The 16,949-nt window shown below is 36.5% G+C and overlaps 3 protein-coding genes across 3 annotated transcripts in view; all 3 read right to left on the bottom strand.

Annotated features, from left to right (window-relative positions):
• cacna1fa (calcium channel, voltage-dependent, L type, alpha 1F subunit a) overlaps positions 1-8,767 on the bottom strand; it is a 30,208-nt gene extending 21,441 nt beyond the window's left edge. Inside the window, exons 1-16 of the mRNA XM_073867614.1 lie at positions 8,363-8,767; positions 7,206-7,423; positions 7,016-7,120; positions 4,341-4,480; positions 3,701-3,843; positions 3,461-3,613; positions 3,046-3,242; positions 2,740-2,843; positions 2,350-2,492; positions 2,197-2,262; positions 2,030-2,096; positions 1,918-1,944; positions 1,097-1,257; positions 798-1,023; positions 439-646; positions 28-148 (exon numbers count right to left, since the gene is read on the bottom strand). Of these exons, the coding sequence (XP_073723715.1) occupies positions 28-148; positions 439-646; positions 798-1,023; positions 1,097-1,257; positions 1,918-1,944; positions 2,030-2,096; positions 2,197-2,262; positions 2,350-2,492; positions 2,740-2,843; positions 3,046-3,242; positions 3,461-3,613; positions 3,701-3,843; positions 4,341-4,480; positions 7,016-7,120; positions 7,206-7,423; positions 8,363-8,381 (2,098 nt within the window). The 5' untranslated portion in view covers positions 8,382-8,767. The remainder of the gene's footprint in view (positions 1-27; positions 149-438; positions 647-797; positions 1,024-1,096; positions 1,258-1,917; positions 1,945-2,029; positions 2,097-2,196; positions 2,263-2,349; positions 2,493-2,739; positions 2,844-3,045; positions 3,243-3,460; positions 3,614-3,700; positions 3,844-4,340; positions 4,481-7,015; positions 7,121-7,205; positions 7,424-8,362) is intronic.
• A 336-nt stretch (positions 8,768-9,103) lies between these two features.
• praf2 (PRA1 domain family, member 2) lies at positions 9,104-12,771 on the bottom strand. The gene is made up of 4 exons (XM_055167204.2): positions 12,633-12,771; positions 11,377-11,628; positions 10,767-10,984; positions 9,104-10,397 (listed from the first exon to the last, which is right to left on the bottom strand). Exons 2-4 carry the CDS (start codon positions 11,553-11,555, stop codon positions 10,258-10,260), a joined length of 537 nt encoding a protein of 178 aa, XP_055023179.1. The 5' UTR covers positions 11,556-11,628; positions 12,633-12,771; the 3' UTR covers positions 9,104-10,257.
• On the bottom strand, positions 11,738-15,087 carry timm17b (translocase of inner mitochondrial membrane 17 homolog B (yeast)). Its single transcript, XM_055167205.2, has 6 exons — positions 14,951-15,087; positions 14,217-14,316; positions 14,058-14,121; positions 13,627-13,755; positions 13,251-13,361; positions 11,738-13,121 (listed from the first exon to the last, which is right to left on the bottom strand). Exons 1-6 carry the CDS (start codon positions 14,974-14,976, stop codon positions 13,039-13,041), a joined length of 513 nt encoding a protein of 170 aa, XP_055023180.1. The 5' UTR covers positions 14,977-15,087; the 3' UTR covers positions 11,738-13,038.
• Positions 15,088-16,949: the final 1,862 nt, after the last annotated feature.

The following is a 16,949-nucleotide window of genomic DNA, read 5'->3' as shown; positions in this document are numbered from 1 at the left end:
CTGTTGCATGTGCAATTCAAAGGATACAGTTACCACAGACGAAAAGGATGACAAAATAAATACAGACGATCATATTGGGAAACACAGGTCCACCGTATGCCATTATGCCATCGTACATGACAGAGTTCCAGTCCTCTCCTGTTAGAATCTATGTAAAAAAGAGGTTTGTAGATGTGAACGTAATGATATTGACCAAATAAAAGTTGAATATCCAACTGTTGCGTTAAAAAAATAAAAACCTAACCATTGGTTATATTAACCCCAAAAATTATATTTGAAACAACCCCGCATTTTGGGATGCATAGGTTAAATTATAACCCAACATGTGGGTTTGTACCTTTTTGACCCAACCATAGGCTGTAAAATAGCATTTTGTAGAGTGCATGTTGCAAGGCTTTATATGTAAAAATCAAACGATAGCTAAAAGGTTACAGTTACCTGGAAACAGGTGAGCAGGGCAGATGGAAAAGTGTCAAAGGTGCTTCTTTTCATTTGAGTCTCATCAAAGTTGAACTTCCCGCCGAACAGCTGCATGCCCAACAGAGCGAAGATGATGAGGAAGAGGAAGAGCAGCAATAACAGGGAACAGATGGCCTTCATCGAGTTTAGCAAAGAGCCCACCAGGTCTGAGAGAGCGGCCCAGTGTCTAACAGAGAGAAGGCAACAAAAAAAGCACCTTCACTATGTCTTATTACTGTACATTATGACAGAAGTTCCCTATAAGATTAATATAAATCATACAACCAAAGCAATGAATCTGACATTAGGGGGAATCGACACCATTTTGGCAGAATCACCGTGTGACTTTGAAGATACGGAGCAGACGGACGCAGCGCAGCACCGAGATTCCGATGGGCGGGATCACGTCCATTTCCACCAATACCGTCTCCAGAATCCCACCGCACACCACAAAGCAGTCGAAGCGGTTGAAGAGCGCCATGAAGTAGATCTGAAAGCCGAAGCTGTAGATCTTCATCAGCATCTCCAGCGTGAAGAGAGCCAGTAAGATCTTATTTGCACGTTCTGTGGTGTTAAAGAAGATGGGGTCAATTTGTAGCATTGGATGCAAACACTGTCTAACACTTAAGTCACTCACCCTGTATGTCAGTAAGCCACTGGGGCTGGCTGTAGTGTTCAGAGGCGCTGGCAGCGGTGTTGAGGAACACCAGCAGAAGGACCAACCAGTAAAAATTGGTGGATTTGACGGCAACGCGGCAGTTCTTCCTAATGACCAGATTCAAGTGATACAGCTGCTCACTATATGGAGAAGAGAGATATCAATGGCTAATAAGTACAGTAAATGAGTTCAGATTCATGATTACAACATGTGTTCCTGTTGCTCAGTTGACATTAGCAATTGTATCAAATATGGTCCATTTCTGATACCTTATGATAAAGCAAAGCCCAATCCCAAATGACATCTAGTCAGTACCTTTACAAAGTCACCTAGATAGTAAAGCGATTAAATTCAAAGCAAATGAAGAAGTCTTCTGCTTTTCAGATGTTTCATATTGGGAAATCTTACGCTGCGTCCCAAACCGCCTACTTCCATACTATATAGTAGGCGAAGTAGTGCTTTTTACATACTATATAGTATGGCTGTGCGCTTGTGCAGATGTTCGGTTCAGATTCTTTATAATGTACATGTAAACAAACATTTTAATCAGATTGCAATGTTTAGGGTGCATGTAAACTTTATCGTCATAACCTTCAATCGTATTAAATTCAGTCAGATTGACAAAATTTTGTGCATGTGAACATAGCCATTTAGAAAAGTTCACACACTGCCAACACACATTTATGTCCAAACACCTTGTAAAAGTGGATTTTGCGTAATGTTTGCCCTTGAAAGATCTGTAAGGTTTTAAAAAAGGAAGAGAAGAAACATGAAGAAATAAACTCAACCAAAACACTTACCAAAAACTTATAGCCATCAGCCGTGCCCTGAGATGAATAAGAGAGGTATGATTTAGTTTGAGCTCAGATTTATAAAACTTCTATAAGAAACAAAAATACAAATTCAGCTTGCATTATGGATGCGCAGCAGCCGTTGTCATCATCTAGAAAGGCTTCAAACTCAGAGTCTGAATCTGATTCTGTAAAAAACCAAACCGATTTTATCCATAAATAGTGTGTGCGTTCAGTGATCTCAATACGCAATGCAAACCAAAATCAGGGCCAGAATTTATCCCATACCTCCGTCTTCACTGTGCTTATACCAGCCGTACTTCTTCATCATCTTTTTCTTGGCCACCACAGCACCTGCCATTGACCCAACATAAAGTATGAATTAAAATGTTCTCCATTTGCTCAAAAAGCAATGTGTGTGTGTATATAAATGTGCATCACGTTTATTTCCATCCTCGTCCATGTCTTCCGCTTCAATGAGCCAGTCCATGTAGCCGATCATGTCTTCCTCCATTTGCTGTTTCTCTTGAGCCTTCTGCAGTTCACCACGACACACGGCCTTCTCTCGCTCTTTAGAGAACTCACTGTGATGTGAATGAGACACAAATATTACAATATAAACACGTACAGCACTGATATTTAGTTAAGGACAAGGCCTGTGTCCTCAGTTTCTTCTCTTGCTCTTATACACAACACTTAAGTAATAAAACTTCAATAGATGAAGTTGGAAACTGCCTGATTCACTGTTGTCCCTTTCATGTCTCTCATATCGTTCCCCAATCACGTTCTCCCCACGTATAAAGGTTGGATGGATCATAGTCAATCACTCACCCGCTCAAGACACCCAACACAAGATTGAGGACAAAGAAAGAGCCAAAAATGACCAGAGACACAAAATAAATCCAAGGCAGCTCAAAACCAATGGCATCATTCATCTGATAGACAGCAGAAGACAAAAGGGAAAATATAAAGATGTATATGGTTAAGCAGGTATGTGCAGGATTTAAAAGGGAAGTCATTCAAAGTACACATTAAGCTATTTTAAATAAGTGGCATTCACTATGACTCATTTGATGGTAGAAAGAAATAGAAACACACACAAGTAAGAGAATAGGAAGTGATATGAGAGGTTTATACCCAGTACAGCACATCTGTCCAGCCCTCCATAGTAATGCACTGGAATACAGTGAGCATGGCAAAGAAGATGTTGTCAAAGTTGGTGATGCCTCCATTAGGCCCCTCCCATCCTCCTCTGCATACTGTGCTATTCCCCACACAGAATCGCCCGTTACCAGCAAAAGCACACGGCGTTGGGTCGTCATCCACCATTAGGTCTTCAAACAAGAAAACAATTACTATCAGCACTTATATTAGTCATACAAATAAACAGTATAACCCAGTGGTTCCCAAACTGGGGGGCGCAAGATGATGCCCAGTTTTATGACATATTCATTATTATTGGGTGAACATATAGTGTTACACTGACCAAAACAAAACAAGGCAGCATTGTATAATATTCATATAAATGTACGTGCATGTGTATTCAACCAACCTGTCCCGACAATAAAGCAGGTCTTGTGCATCCTACCAATGAAGAGCTCCAACCCGATAATGGCATAAATGATAATAACAAACATGACCAGCAATCCGATGTGTAGCAGAGGAACCATAGCCTTCATGATGGAGTTCAACACAATCTGCAGACCTGCAGACATCACAGCCTCAATCACAATCTTTATTTTTGCCAAGTATGCATTGGATTTGGACTCAGTGAGCGTTACGCGGCACTTACTTGGCACACCGGACACCAGTCGCAGAGGTCGCAATACTCTGAAAGCTCTCAGGGCTTTGACATCCAGACCTCCTGGTTTACCTGCGGCGTGATGAGCATCTCCTGGTTTGTGATCTCCCATTTCAGCAATCACGCTGAAAAGACTGCAGCATATACATACACAAACAAGCTGGTTTTAGTCTTGTACAAAGCAAGATACACAGCTACATTCTTTTAAGGTGCTGTGTGTAGATTTTAGCAGCATCTAGTGGTGAGATTGCGAATTGCAAGCAATGGCTTAGTCCACAGGTCACCCCTCCCTTTTGAAATGCATAGAGAAGCTACATTAGCCGCAACAGGACAAACATGTCATCAACGTAGTGATGAAACACTCTGTAGAGCAGTTTTTCCATTTAGAGCTACTGTAGAAACATGACGGCGACTTTCATGTAAGAAGACCAGCGGTGTATGAAGATAAAAACGTCTCATTCTAAGGTAATAAAAATAATACAGTTCATCATGTAAGATCTTTATGCACCACCGATAAAATAGTTATGTATATTATAATGCATTTCTGTCAATAGGTCCTTTTAAAATGTACACACTGCACCTTTAACATCAAACACTGTCACACATCTACAGGAAGAATCAGATCACATACCCAACAATAACAATGATAAAATCCAGCAAGTTCCAGCCGCTGCGGATGTAAGCGCTGGGGTGCATGACCAGACCGTACGCTAGAATCTTTGTGAATGTTTCAATTGTAAAAATCACAAGAAACACATACTCCACTTGTTCCTGGGAATAATTAAGGTGGTAGATATAAAGAAATAAAGGGATGGGATGAAAATAAGAATTAAAAAGTTAGTAAACATTGATTCTTTTTTTAAAGGCTGGTGATACTAATTTTCACACAATATCTTTGTGTAGGCTATTTAAATGGGTTCCCAAAGGAAATGTTATTGCTCAGATGTTGCTCTTTCATACTTTAGGAGATTTGATGGAGTTTCATTAAAGCGTCAACTTAGTCTCCTATGTTTCTCTTAAAATTGCATGGGAGAAATAAAAATGGAAACAATTGTTTAAATGTGCTAAGAAGACGGAGTTGTAAAATTTATGCAGATTTGGGTACATTTGATGATAAATGTTTAAGTTCATAATCTTCAATAATATTGACTTTTTGATTGCAGTCTTGGCAAATCTGAGCTCCGTTTTTTTTTACATTGTTGAGATCTCTGAAAGTCTTATGGAGAGATTTGTGAGATTTCTGGGTCTTTTGATATTTCTGAGAAGAAATATCTAAGAAAGGTTTAACAAAAGTATCAATTTAATCTCACAGATTTCTATGAGAAATAAATGAAGTTTACACTGTATAACATTTACTGTGTAGTTATGCAGCTGTTTGCCAGTAACTTACTGTAAATGTTATTGTTATTTACTGGCAACAGTTTGTTCAAAGATGATCAAACATTAAACAAGTCTTTGTCTTTACAGAATAAAACTATAAAATAACAGACTGATGGAAAGCATTATGGGAACTAGAAATCATTGTCAACCTTTTTTTCCTTCAGATTTTGGTTCCCAGAATGCTTTGCATTAGGCTGTTATTTTATAGTTTTATTCTGTAAAGATAAAGACTTGTTAAAGGGGACATATAATGAAAATCTGAACTTTTCTATGTTTATGTGCTATAATTGGGACCCCAGCATCCTAGAAAATAGGTCATTAAAATTTGGCTCCCCTTGTGATGTCAGAAGGGGATAATACCGCCCCTTAATCTGCACTATCCAACCACAGCACTGTGCAGAGATCAGCTAATTTGCATTTAAAAGGACACACCCAAAATGGCACATTTTTGCTCACACCTACAAAGTGGCAATTTTAACATGTTATAATAAATTATTTATAGGGGTATTTTAAGATAGAACTTCACATATGTACTCTGGGGACACCAAAGATTTATTTAACATTTTAATAAAGTCTTTTAAAAAAAGAAAAGTCCCCTTTAATGATTAATGTTCATTTAACTGTGAACAAACTGTTGCCAGTAAATAACATTACTTACTGGCAAACAGCTGTATTTAACTAAGTACGGGAGGAGCATGGTCATGTAATCGAAACAATGAGCACATAGAGATCTCTATATACAGTATGGCTGTACCTCACCTCTGTCACGTATCCCTCCACCTCATGGTTTATGCTTTATTTCATATTTGATTAATGCGAACTCGCAAAATAAAATTTTTAAGAAATCTCATCTGTGTTTTTCTTATGAGGTTTAGCTCAAAAACACATTCCTGTCAAACTAAATTCCTTAACAGCAACTCAAACCCTGACCATAAACTACTATGAGTAATGACAGGTGATTAAAACTATTGTTAAAGGCCCATTCTGACCTTTTTTTACCTGATAAAAAGGTAAATACATCACATTTTCAATAAAAGAGTGTGTATAGTCTCACGTGCGCTATCTCTTTAACCTGCTTTCCATCTATAACACACATTGTTAAGCTCATTAGCTTTCTGGCCTCTTGACACACTCAGTAAGAAGCTAAAGGCTGCAGGTGTTCTCAGGTAACTCACACATTAATACAAGCTTATTTTCAGTACAGTACGGACACTCCTGACTCAACAGCCATCAGTAAAAAGCAATGGATAAATTGAAATGGGAATAGCAGTATATATAGTTTTATATAGTGTACATGTTAGCAAACACTTTAAAAAATGATGGGTTATTTTTAACCCAGCGTTGGGTCAAAAAGGGACGAACACAGCCCGTTGGGTTGTAATTTAACCTATGCTGGGTGGTTTCAACCTAAAATGCTGGGTTGTTTGAGTCAAATATAAAAAAGTTTAGGTTTGCCTATCCTATCGGCTGAGCTCCACCGTTTTTAACCCTTACTGTTGAGTTGAAAATAACCCAGCAATTGTTTGAGTGCATGCATTCACCCTGCATCAACAGGGACGAGAAGACCTAATTCAATCCAAGCATTCTTAGTGGTTTGTTGAAATACTAAAAATCTAAATCAAAGTTAAATATACATATATTACACTATATATAGTAGACTATACGTGTCTTGATAAAACAGATGGTCAGTGGCTCTTATCCTGTTTGGCATTTACTTCTGTCAGTCAAACTTTAAGCTTAATGAACTCTTTGAGGCATGCTGTAGAAATGTAAACTCTTTTTATTGGATACTCATTGCTTGGTTGCAACTCGCTTTGGATAAAAGTGTCTGCAGTGCCAAATGCAGCAATGTAAATATAGTCCATAAAATCTCAGTTCAGGTAAACTCTTCACTCGCCGAGGCAGATTTTGGAACAGTAAACTCACCAGATTGTGGTTGGTTGCATTGGAATCATCTTCAGGAAATGGTTTTGACACACCAAGTGCAACACAATTTGCGAAGATTGCCAGCAAAATGAATATGTCAAAGGGCTTGAGGGTCAAAGGTCAAGGAACAAACCATTAAGAAAATACAAGTGATAACACACACACACACACATAGGGCACACACAAACACAATACGCAGATCATAAGGATATTTCCACTCCACTAGGGCCAAGGCTGCCATGCGTATGGGGTTACTGAGTGTGAGGCAGCAGAGGGCCCTCGGAGCCCGCAAGGCCGATTTGTTTGCCTGCGTGTGTTTCTTGGTTCCTCCGGCTCTTTTCTGCCCCGCAGAACCTGTGGAGTTGAGCGTGTCCGTCTTGTTGGGGTCTGACCCGGCCAAGCCGCCATCTAAAATAAAGTGTTTTACTATTACATCTCTCTTCCAGTAAGATGAATGTGATTAATTGTGAATGTAAATTTCCATTTCCAACTATGAAATAGAGATTATTTTTTTCCTCAGAGTTTTTGGATATTTAAACATGCCATTTATTCATTCCTTCATATATAATTTTTTAAGGCTTTTGGGCCTTTCCAGGGCAATAATGGATGTTTCAAGTATTTCAGATCTTTTATAGAGACTTTAAGACCATCATAGAAAGTCTAAAGGATTTGATGGTAGTGGGAATTGTACTGGTTTCAATGGAAACTATATGGCCTCAGTGGATCTCTATGTTGGGTTCTATTGGTGGGATGTTATCTAGTGAATGTGAACCAACATAACACCATTACATCCTTTAATACACTACATACAATTTTGTATTGGTATTAATAGTTAACAGCTGATTTTTGTAATGAAAACCAATGGCCCTACTGAAAAAAACAGCATCAAACCAGCATGGACCAGCATGAGAATTATGCTGGTCTATGCTGGTTTAGCTGGTGGTCACCAGCATACCAGCACCAAAATACAGCATATGCTGGTCTTGCTGGTATGACCAGCATGGGATGCTGGTGCTAATGCTGGTTTGGTGCTGGTTTAGCTGGTGCTATTGCTGGTTTGGTGCTGGTTTAGCTGGTGCTAATTTAGCTGGTGTTCACGAGCAAAGCAAACAAGCACCAAAACACAACATGTGCTCGTCTTGCTGGTAGGCTGTTTTTTTCAGCAGGGAGACCATTACTTTTTTCCAGTAGGAATTAGGAAATTAAAAGGGAATAAAGTTTGTTGTCTAAAATCGTATCAACAACCTTATTATTGTATTAATTAAAGAATCAAGAATGAAATATTAACTGAAAATATTTGAAAAATTATTTGGTTAACAAGCCATATCTGTATGAGCTGTAACTCACCTTTGGTTGCCGCATCCATTTCCACGGCTTCTCCACGTGTTGCTTATTTCCAGAAACTCACATGCAGTAACACTATTAAACTGACGATTTAAAATTTAAGTCATATCATATTTATTTATTTATTAACACGAGTCAGGAAGAAATGTGTCGCTCGCGCGCACGCCGCGCAACAGTCGGTAGGTGCAACAGGTCAAGCGCGCTCCATTAAAACGCTAATCGGTTACATTTCAAGACTGACCCAATAACCGGTGACCAAATAACTTTACATGAGCATAACATATTTGGATAGTAAAGTATTTAACGCGTATTAAGGAAAACAAATGTATACACCTATCCTCGTCTGCCCGGTTTTCACTGAAGTAAGCCGTGAATCAGGATTAACTCTGAATCTGAGCCGGTTAACAGAGATGACTGAGCTGAAACCTTTCAAGTGAGACACGAGGAACTGTCTAGAAGCCTTGTAAACTATGTCAAACAAATGCATTTGATTTAGTGCATTTTTAAAGTTTACAGACCCTGCCAAGTAAAAACAAACATTTTTGTTCTTGTTCATAGTTGCAGAGCATTTTTTAACATTGTTAATAGTTGTAATTTTAATGGTTATTAATACTGCTATTAGATTCTGAAGATCACAAAAACTATTTTTTATTTCTTATCTTTCTTTGCATTATTTCTGAAAAATGTATTGTAATGAGGACAGCGCTCCTATGCGGCAGCACGCAGAAATAACAAAGCATGGTGTTTTCTGCAAGTGTATTTATTATCATCACTGCAATGGATGAACATTTTCTGAAAATACAAGGCAAATGATGTTGTAAACATTAAATGTGGCATGCATAAAAGCATAAACATAAATAAGATGAAGGACATAGAGTAATATAAAGTACTTACTATGCATACATAAAGTATGCATAAATATGACATTTAACATTCAAGTTACTCAAATTTGTGTATTCATTGTCTTAAGTATGAAGGAATCAAAACAGAGTATTTTTAATGTCATTTAAAGGCTGTTAATGTAAAAGAAATAAAAAAGGCTGTAGAGTTACATCTCTTAGGAATGTTAATGCACCACACCTATGGTCTACTAAATCTTTAAAGATATTAAGATCTAAGATCATTTACATCTATGATTATATATTGCATCTCTCCTGTCTGTGGAAATAAGACATTTTCCTCTGGCAATGTCATGAAAACATGAAGAATAATATTCTTGGTCTTAATTAAAAAAGGTTGCTATAACAGAGAGGTGACCTTGGCAGTTTGTGAAAGCAACCACACATGACATAACTTCATTACAAACAAAATAAGATAAAACTCAAAACAAATCATTCTAATTGGTCACCTAATGCACAATAACAACCGGCATAATAATTCATGGCAATAAATGTAAATCATTTCCTTCTTTCTTTAAATCTTAATCTCTTCAGAAATAATTCCTTCACAAAAATTCACCGACACGACCATAGAAAAAACAAGATCAAGGATAAAATAACTTCAGTGTTGGCACTGCTTTAGCCGAAAAACCTCTAATTATGACTTGGCATAATAACTCCATTCAATGCCATGTTTAAAAGGCATTCATTTTCTATATTTTGTTTAAGACACTTTGTATTGTATATAGTAAGACATTTTAGTCTTTCTTAAGTAACTTGAGTATCATCAAGTAATCATTAACACTTGAGCTGGTAACCTTTTGCTTTAAATCACTCTCCACGCCAATTCTTCTTATAAAAAGTTATTTTCACTGGGTTCATCTTGCATACCTGAGAGACTTTAATACTATGACAAACATATCTTGCCAATATCACTCGTATGTGTATTTTTGAAAATATGCATAAAGAAAATAAGCGCCCAGGAAAGAAGAAATTAATCTTAGTACAGGTGCTTAATAGCTATGATCCGGCTTCTTGTTCCTGTCCCAGAGCTTCCAGTAACAGGCCCATAGGAGTCCTCTTCAATCCTATACTCTCCAGCTTGTTCTCCAGTTTATTCTTAAGACTTCTGAGTCTCACTGAAGCATGAATAAGAACCACTGAAGAAAGAAATGGACAATGATGTTTAGTGTACCGCACAACAATACATAAGGGTGGTTATACAATTGTCAACTCTGTTACCAAGGTTGACTGACAGTCATACACAGAGAAACACACATTCAGCTACATAAGACATTTTTACAGACAATATTATATTGTTATTGGCTGTAACATCGTGTGATCCATGACAATGAGTACCAAATTATTAAAATAATTAAAAATAAAACCATTCGAAAAAAACAAATAATGACTTTGGACACCAAATGTACCTGCAATTATATAAGCCCCCATATTGTGCTGTGAGGAGCTGAATAAAAACTCGACTAAAACAAACTTGTGAGATACTGTAGATAACTAGAAATAGTAACCTAATATGGGAAAGGCGATGCCAAAAAGAAACACGGCCACTCCTCCTAAGACAGACAGAAGAAGGTAGCTGGAGCCCAGGATTGCAGCAAAGCAGAGTGATGGATGATTCCTCCGAAATCTCCGAACAACAGACTTGTTTTCCGCAGCCCAGACAAACCCCAAAAACAAAAGGATCACAACTGTCGCCCCGAGAATCAGCTGGAATGGCTGGAAATACCTATGGGACCATACACAAAATGATTAAAGACTGATGCTACTGATGCTTACAATAATGAAAAGTGAAAGTAGTGAAGCAGTCACTATATTTGGTAGTATGAGGTGTAATTGTACTGTATCTTAATCTGTCTGGGTTTAGGATAGAGTTGCTAAAAATTCTTATTATTGCTTTATTACTAACTGGAGGCTGTCATACTATTGCTAGTGAATGGTTGTAACGTTATGCTTGTTTGTATGCATGCACGTTCATTTAATTCAGTCACAGTAAGACATTATTTTTGTTTAACGCAAATCATAGAATGAGAATTGAGTGTTATACGGTGAGGTTATAGTTTTTATTAAATGCAAACGAACAGGTCTCAATGAAGGAACACGTCACTGGTGTTTACTCACCCGACTATAATAAGAAAAGCCACGACAAAGGCGAAATAGTTTGACTGGTAATACAGCAAGTTGTTTATGATCCGGTTATTCCAGCGCTCCAGGTTACGGACATCAGGCGCTGAAAACCGAGCCGAACCTAAGAAAAAATCATCCAAGGATCGGAAAGGCGGAGGCTGAAAGTCCACCATTTTTGACGCGGTTGGCGACTACATTTCCCAGCATGCACTGCGTTCCGTTTCCGTAAAACGATTACAGGCTGCACTGGAAAAAAATTGCCACACAAGCAAAAACATTTTTTTTTTATGAGATAGCTTTTTTTAAAACTATAACATTTTCTATAAGTGGAATAAATGAGATAAAATAATAACAATTATAAATTATTCTTGTTTTTATTATCACACATCAATATCAAGCCTATAATACTTTATTGAGATGTAAAAAATAATCTCCAAATTTTCCAAAGCTCCAAATAAATAATCTAATAAAACAACATCTTGCACTTCAAGACTAACCAGTACAAAAGTGGGGAAATAAAATGCACTAAATAGATAAATGCCTTGAAATGGATTTGATGGAGGAACAATAAACTGAATATTAATTCCATATTAATGTCAACAGATAGGATTAAAAAAAATCAACACATTTTTAATTTAAGTAAATTACTGGAAGAGACTTATGCTTACATCAGTGGTTCTCAAACTTTTCTGGTGTGCCCCCCAAATAAAAAATAAAACCTAAAAATTAAATAATAAGCCTTATTTTTCTGAGGTTTAATTACACAGAATTTATGATAAATTAGTGTTTTTTATAAAATGTTATAAAACTAGGGCTCCTTGGCATCATCTCCCGTCTCCCAGTTTGAGAACCACTGTACTACATTATTAAAAGCTCCCAATTTTACAAGCTCTAAAACAGAATCCATCTCAATCACTGCCCAGGGTTATGTCATGGATTATATACACATTTATAACACAGTAATACATAGTAAAAATGCATTGCTCAATTACATTACACTATTAATAATTAAATAATTGAAAATGTAAAACTAAACTGCTTGACTTGGATTATGTAATGTGACAAACTAAAAAGTGTTTTTCTCAAGTGTAGAATCATTTTACTTATTCATAGATTTGCCTTTTTAACAGAAGATTGACAGTATTGTAATATTGTAGCTATAACAAAATTAATTCATCTTTTATTACCTTTGAAACATTAGAAAATTCCAAAGTGTATATTACAATTTTTAAATACTACAAATTACTTACGGTTTGCCCCTGAGTGAAAGCTAATACAGGATGATTCAGATTCGAACCCTCTCATCTTTAGAGGGTCGTGTAAACTGTGCAAAAGCTGCTAAACTTCTTAAAGGAATAGTTCACCCAAAAATAAAACCGCATGTTGCTGTATGAATGGATGGTTTTGCTTAACACAAAGGAAGATATTTGCAATCGAGCAAAAAGCACCAATGACTTCAATAGTAGGAAAAAAATACTACTATGGAAGTCAATGCTGCCCAAAAAAGATTTGGTTAAAAACATTGCTTAAAATTTCTTCTTTTGTGTTCAACAAAAAAAAGAAATTTATACCGGTTTGTAACAAACATGATGGTGAGTAAATGCTGACAGAATTTGTATTTTTGGGTGAACTATCACTTTAACTATCCCCACGGTTCTACTGATACTGTCCAAAACCACGTGATTCCTGGCCGCCTTCTTTCGGGGGAAGCTGACTTGGGTCCTCCGCAATGGGACTCGCTATACAAGGAGGAGAGATGCAAATGGTGAAAACAACTATTAGATTCACAATGAAAATATCTTTTCAATTTTAAAGTTAGTCAGCTCTCTGAATCAGCTATATATATGTCTCCTGCGCTGTTTATCTCAGGTTTTGAAACTGTTGTGCTGTGTATCTAGTAAGGAGTATCCCAACACCCTCAATTAGAGCAAGAAGAATTCCTCCCATCATTGCAGAGCCCACCATAGCCAGTGGACCACCTAAAACACAAGCATGCCCATAATGCAATTTTTAAATCGGCACACTTATGATTCAGAGGCATTGTGGTAAATTGACAATTCAGAACCTTTTCAGTCATTGATCAAATTATATGAATATAAAAAACAGAAGAACACATTCAAGAATAGAGGTTAATGATGCACATATGTTATACAGAATAATAATATCAGGTAATAATATCCAGTGAGTTGTTATGTATATTTTTGTCACAAGATCCAATTGCAAAGACCAATGTGCTGAACTTACTGCGTGAAGCCAGTATAGCTCCAGTCATAGCTCCACTGGTGATGGAGTTCCAGGGGTCTTCTTTACCCCGCAAACGCACCAGACCACAGTCTATAGTGGAAAATAATCCACCCCATACAGCAAAACTACCTGAAAGAAGAGACAAGCTCAGGTCTGAATTTAAAGTCTCTTATTAAAGGTACAGACTACAGATATACAAAAGCCTAACAATTAAAATCAGAATGATCATTTCTCAACCCAGTTTAACCTGTGCATATAATTACATAAATACATTTGTGTCAAATGGGCCAAGAAACAATAACACAAGCAAATATTCTAAATAAATGTTTCTGTAGCTCACTCGGTAGAGCAAGAGGTCACAAGTTCGATTCTGATTAAAAAAGATAAATAGTTTAAATGCACTAAAAGTAATTTTGGATAAAAGTGTCTACCTCCAATTTGTGGTGCTCTAACTCTCACAGCATTTGCACTCCCTCTTAGCCTATGTCGTACACCCTAAGAGACAGAGCATTCTTTACTGTATATTCACAGTGAGTTAATGTGTTCGTAATAGGTAACGTCAATAATTTCTGGATATCAGTAAAGCTTACCACAGGAGCATTCCGAAAACCTTTAACAGTCTGAAACACGCCTCCTCCAATAGCACCCATGGTAAAGGCTCCGCCACAGTCATCAACTATCCTCCATGGACTACAAAAATAAGAAATAAAGAGAGCTATGTTGTTATGGCAACCAAAAATTATTTGTTTCATGACAAGCTTACACACAGTGAGTCTATGGACAGGACAACACTAATGCAATGTATTTGAAAGTTTGTACATTATGTAATTTTTTTGTATTTTTCTCTTGTTTGTATTACTTTCTACTTACTTTTTTACATTTATTTTAAATGCTCTCGCACTGTAAAAATATTGTGCAAAATGCAAATTATTGTTTTTTCTTTATAAGTGTTATTTTAAGTCATATTACATAATGTGCACATGAAGATTGCATTCATAGAATAATTACCAATTTTTTAAAATATATTTTAAAAGCGTTTTATGAGTCTGGCAATGAAGGAAAACAGCTAAACTGACTGTGCCTCTTCAGGGCTAGATGAGATCTCACTTCATACAGTAAGGCTGTATGTTGTTTTTCCTGCGCTCAGTCTTTGAATGTGTCAACAGTGTCAGCTGTTGTATCAGACTACTTCAGATAATTACCGTCCACAAACAAATAAATCAATGCACGAACGAGAATGTAAACAGCTGTAATAATATCTGCCACACGTTACGACCTAAAGTGCGAACATGTCAAAAGTGAAGTTTAAAAGCTTGTACTTTACCAAGGTTCACGGGCATACTCCTCCATGATGACGCTGATGACGTCTTCTTCTTCTTCGTCCTGTTATTGGTCGCTTACTCCTTTGAAGTATTATCGCCACCTACTGTATATCTTAATGGGTGACGCATCTGCGTTGCATTTTCTTATATATTAGTTATATACTAGCTATATTATGCTGCATGTACTTAGTAAAAAGTTTAAAACATCCCTTTTACCAGAAAATTTATTTTCCCCATATGGCCGTAATATTCACTGGTCTATCTGTACAAAATACTATTTTGTCGATCTCCATATTTGCTACATTAAAAAAAACATGTTGTACTGAAAAACATTACACTCATCACACATAGTCTACCATTTCCATGCTTCCTCATTCTTGCTAGCATAGAATTTAATCATCTATTATGTCCCAATCTTAACATAGAGATCATTAGGCTCCTTCTTTTGTTCCACATCTTCCTACTATTTTTTCAATATTATAATTCAACCTCCCTTTAGTACTATTTTCCCACTTTTCCTGCCATGTACTTTCCTTTAAAATTAGTAAGACTTAACTTTTCTTCTCTGCAGGGGTACTTTAATCTCCCCCAGATTTTTCTTTAAAGGGATAGTTCAACCAAAAATGAAAATTCTCATCCTCATGTCGTTCTAAACCTGTATGAATTTCTTTTTTTTTCTAATAAACACAAAAGAATATATTTTGATAAAAGATGGTAAGCATACAGCTGATAACCATTGACTTCCATAGTAGGAAAAACAAATATAATAAAATTCATTGGGTACTGTCAACTATGGGCTTACCATCATTTATCGAAATATCTTCTTCATAATTTATCACAATACTATTTGTTTTCTTACTATGGAAGTCAATGGTTACAATCAGATGTGTGCTACCATCATTTATCAAAATATGTTCTGTGTTCATCAGAATAAAGAAATTCATACAGGTTTAGAACAACATAAGGATGAGAAAATAATTGAATTAATGAAAGAATTTTCCTTTTTGGGTGAACTATCCCTTTAATGGTGCCTTTGGGAGAACATAAGAATACATACTGTACTCCTATGGCAAGTTTTTGTCTGTGGGGATGTTAGGATCCATACAAATTAGTAAAACTTCTTTTATCATGAAACCATTAATTTCATTATTACTATATCCTTCTCATTTTCCCGGGCACCAACAACGTCATATCAACAATAGTTTCAGGAAACTTGCAAAATGACACCATGTAGATGATTGATGTATGGTCCCATTCTCCAAATCAGGGGGTTTCAGAAAGTTCTAAGGGGTCCCCAGAAAATTTCAATAGAAGAAGACAAAGCAAAATTTGTAAAAGTGTTCTGTGTAGCCCTTTATAAATAATTTGGTGTAATCACAATTACTATTTATCTTACACAAATGTTTCTTCATACAAAATTTACATTTTTACAATTTACATTGTTTACATTTTTATCTAGAACTTTTCCTCCGTTATTTCTAGATTCCAGCCATGACGTCACTGTGCTTACGCAACTTTATGACATAATTTTTTTGTGTTCAACAAATTGTAAATGATCACTGTCTTGTTTATTGATTGTAATATGACTGTCAATAGTAAAAACAACAACAACAAACAAACAGGAAATCCGACATTCCGCATTAAAATCTCATTGTCACTAACGTTAGACCTTTAAACTCCTGAAAGGAGTCCCCCCCCCTTTTTTTTTGCAACGATTTTAGTCTGACATAGCCTCCAAACAATGTTGATGCAAAGCAATCGCTGTGAAATAATTTAATAATAGTAATATCTCATAATCGCTGAGGAGGGCTGTGATTGGTCCACCTGCGCTAAGAAAAGTAACAGTAACCGATGACAGCATGCAGCGTGAATAATAATAATAATTGAACTGAAAGTGCTAAAAATGTCATACAGAGGAAAACATCAGGGAGTAACATCAGTCAATATGTGCTGACATTCTGAGATGAACGTGTATAATATCGATCATTATATAATTCAGCG

Source organism: Misgurnus anguillicaudatus, chromosome 5, assembly GCF_027580225.2.
Source record: "Misgurnus anguillicaudatus chromosome 5, ASM2758022v2, whole genome shotgun sequence".
Classification (NCBI taxonomy): Eukaryota; Metazoa; Chordata; class Actinopteri; order Cypriniformes; family Cobitidae; genus Misgurnus; species Misgurnus anguillicaudatus.
The sequence above is the reverse complement of the archived record's forward strand: the minus strand, read 5'-3'. Positions and strand labels throughout refer to the sequence as shown.

What these genes read in the sequence shown, in the direction of transcription:
- praf2 (XM_055167204.2), bottom strand. Translation starts at nt 11,555, where the DNA reads ATGGTGGACTTTCAGCCTCCGCCTTTCCGATCCTTGGATGATTTTTTC. An exon ending in GCTTTTCTTATTATAGTCGG is followed by an intron (nt 10,985 to 11,376) that starts GTGAGTAAACAC and finishes ATGGTCCCATAG; the next exon opens with GTATTTCCAGCCATTCCAGC. An exon ending in CATCGCCTTTCCCATATTAG is followed by an intron (nt 10,398 to 10,766) that starts GTTACTATTTCT and finishes TTCTTTCTTCAG; the next exon opens with TGGTTCTTATTCATGCTTCA.
- timm17b (XM_055167205.2), bottom strand. Translation starts at nt 14,976, where the DNA reads ATGGAGGAGTATGCCCGTGAACCTTG. An exon ending in TAGAGCACCACAAATTGGAG is followed by an intron (nt 13,756 to 14,057) that starts GTAGACACTTTT and finishes CTCTTCTTTCAG; the next exon opens with GTAGTTTTGCTGTATGGGGT. An exon ending in AGCACAACAGTTTCAAAACC is followed by an intron (nt 13,122 to 13,250) that starts TGAGATAAACAG and finishes CTCCTTGTATAG; the next exon opens with CGAGTCCCATTGCGGAGGAC.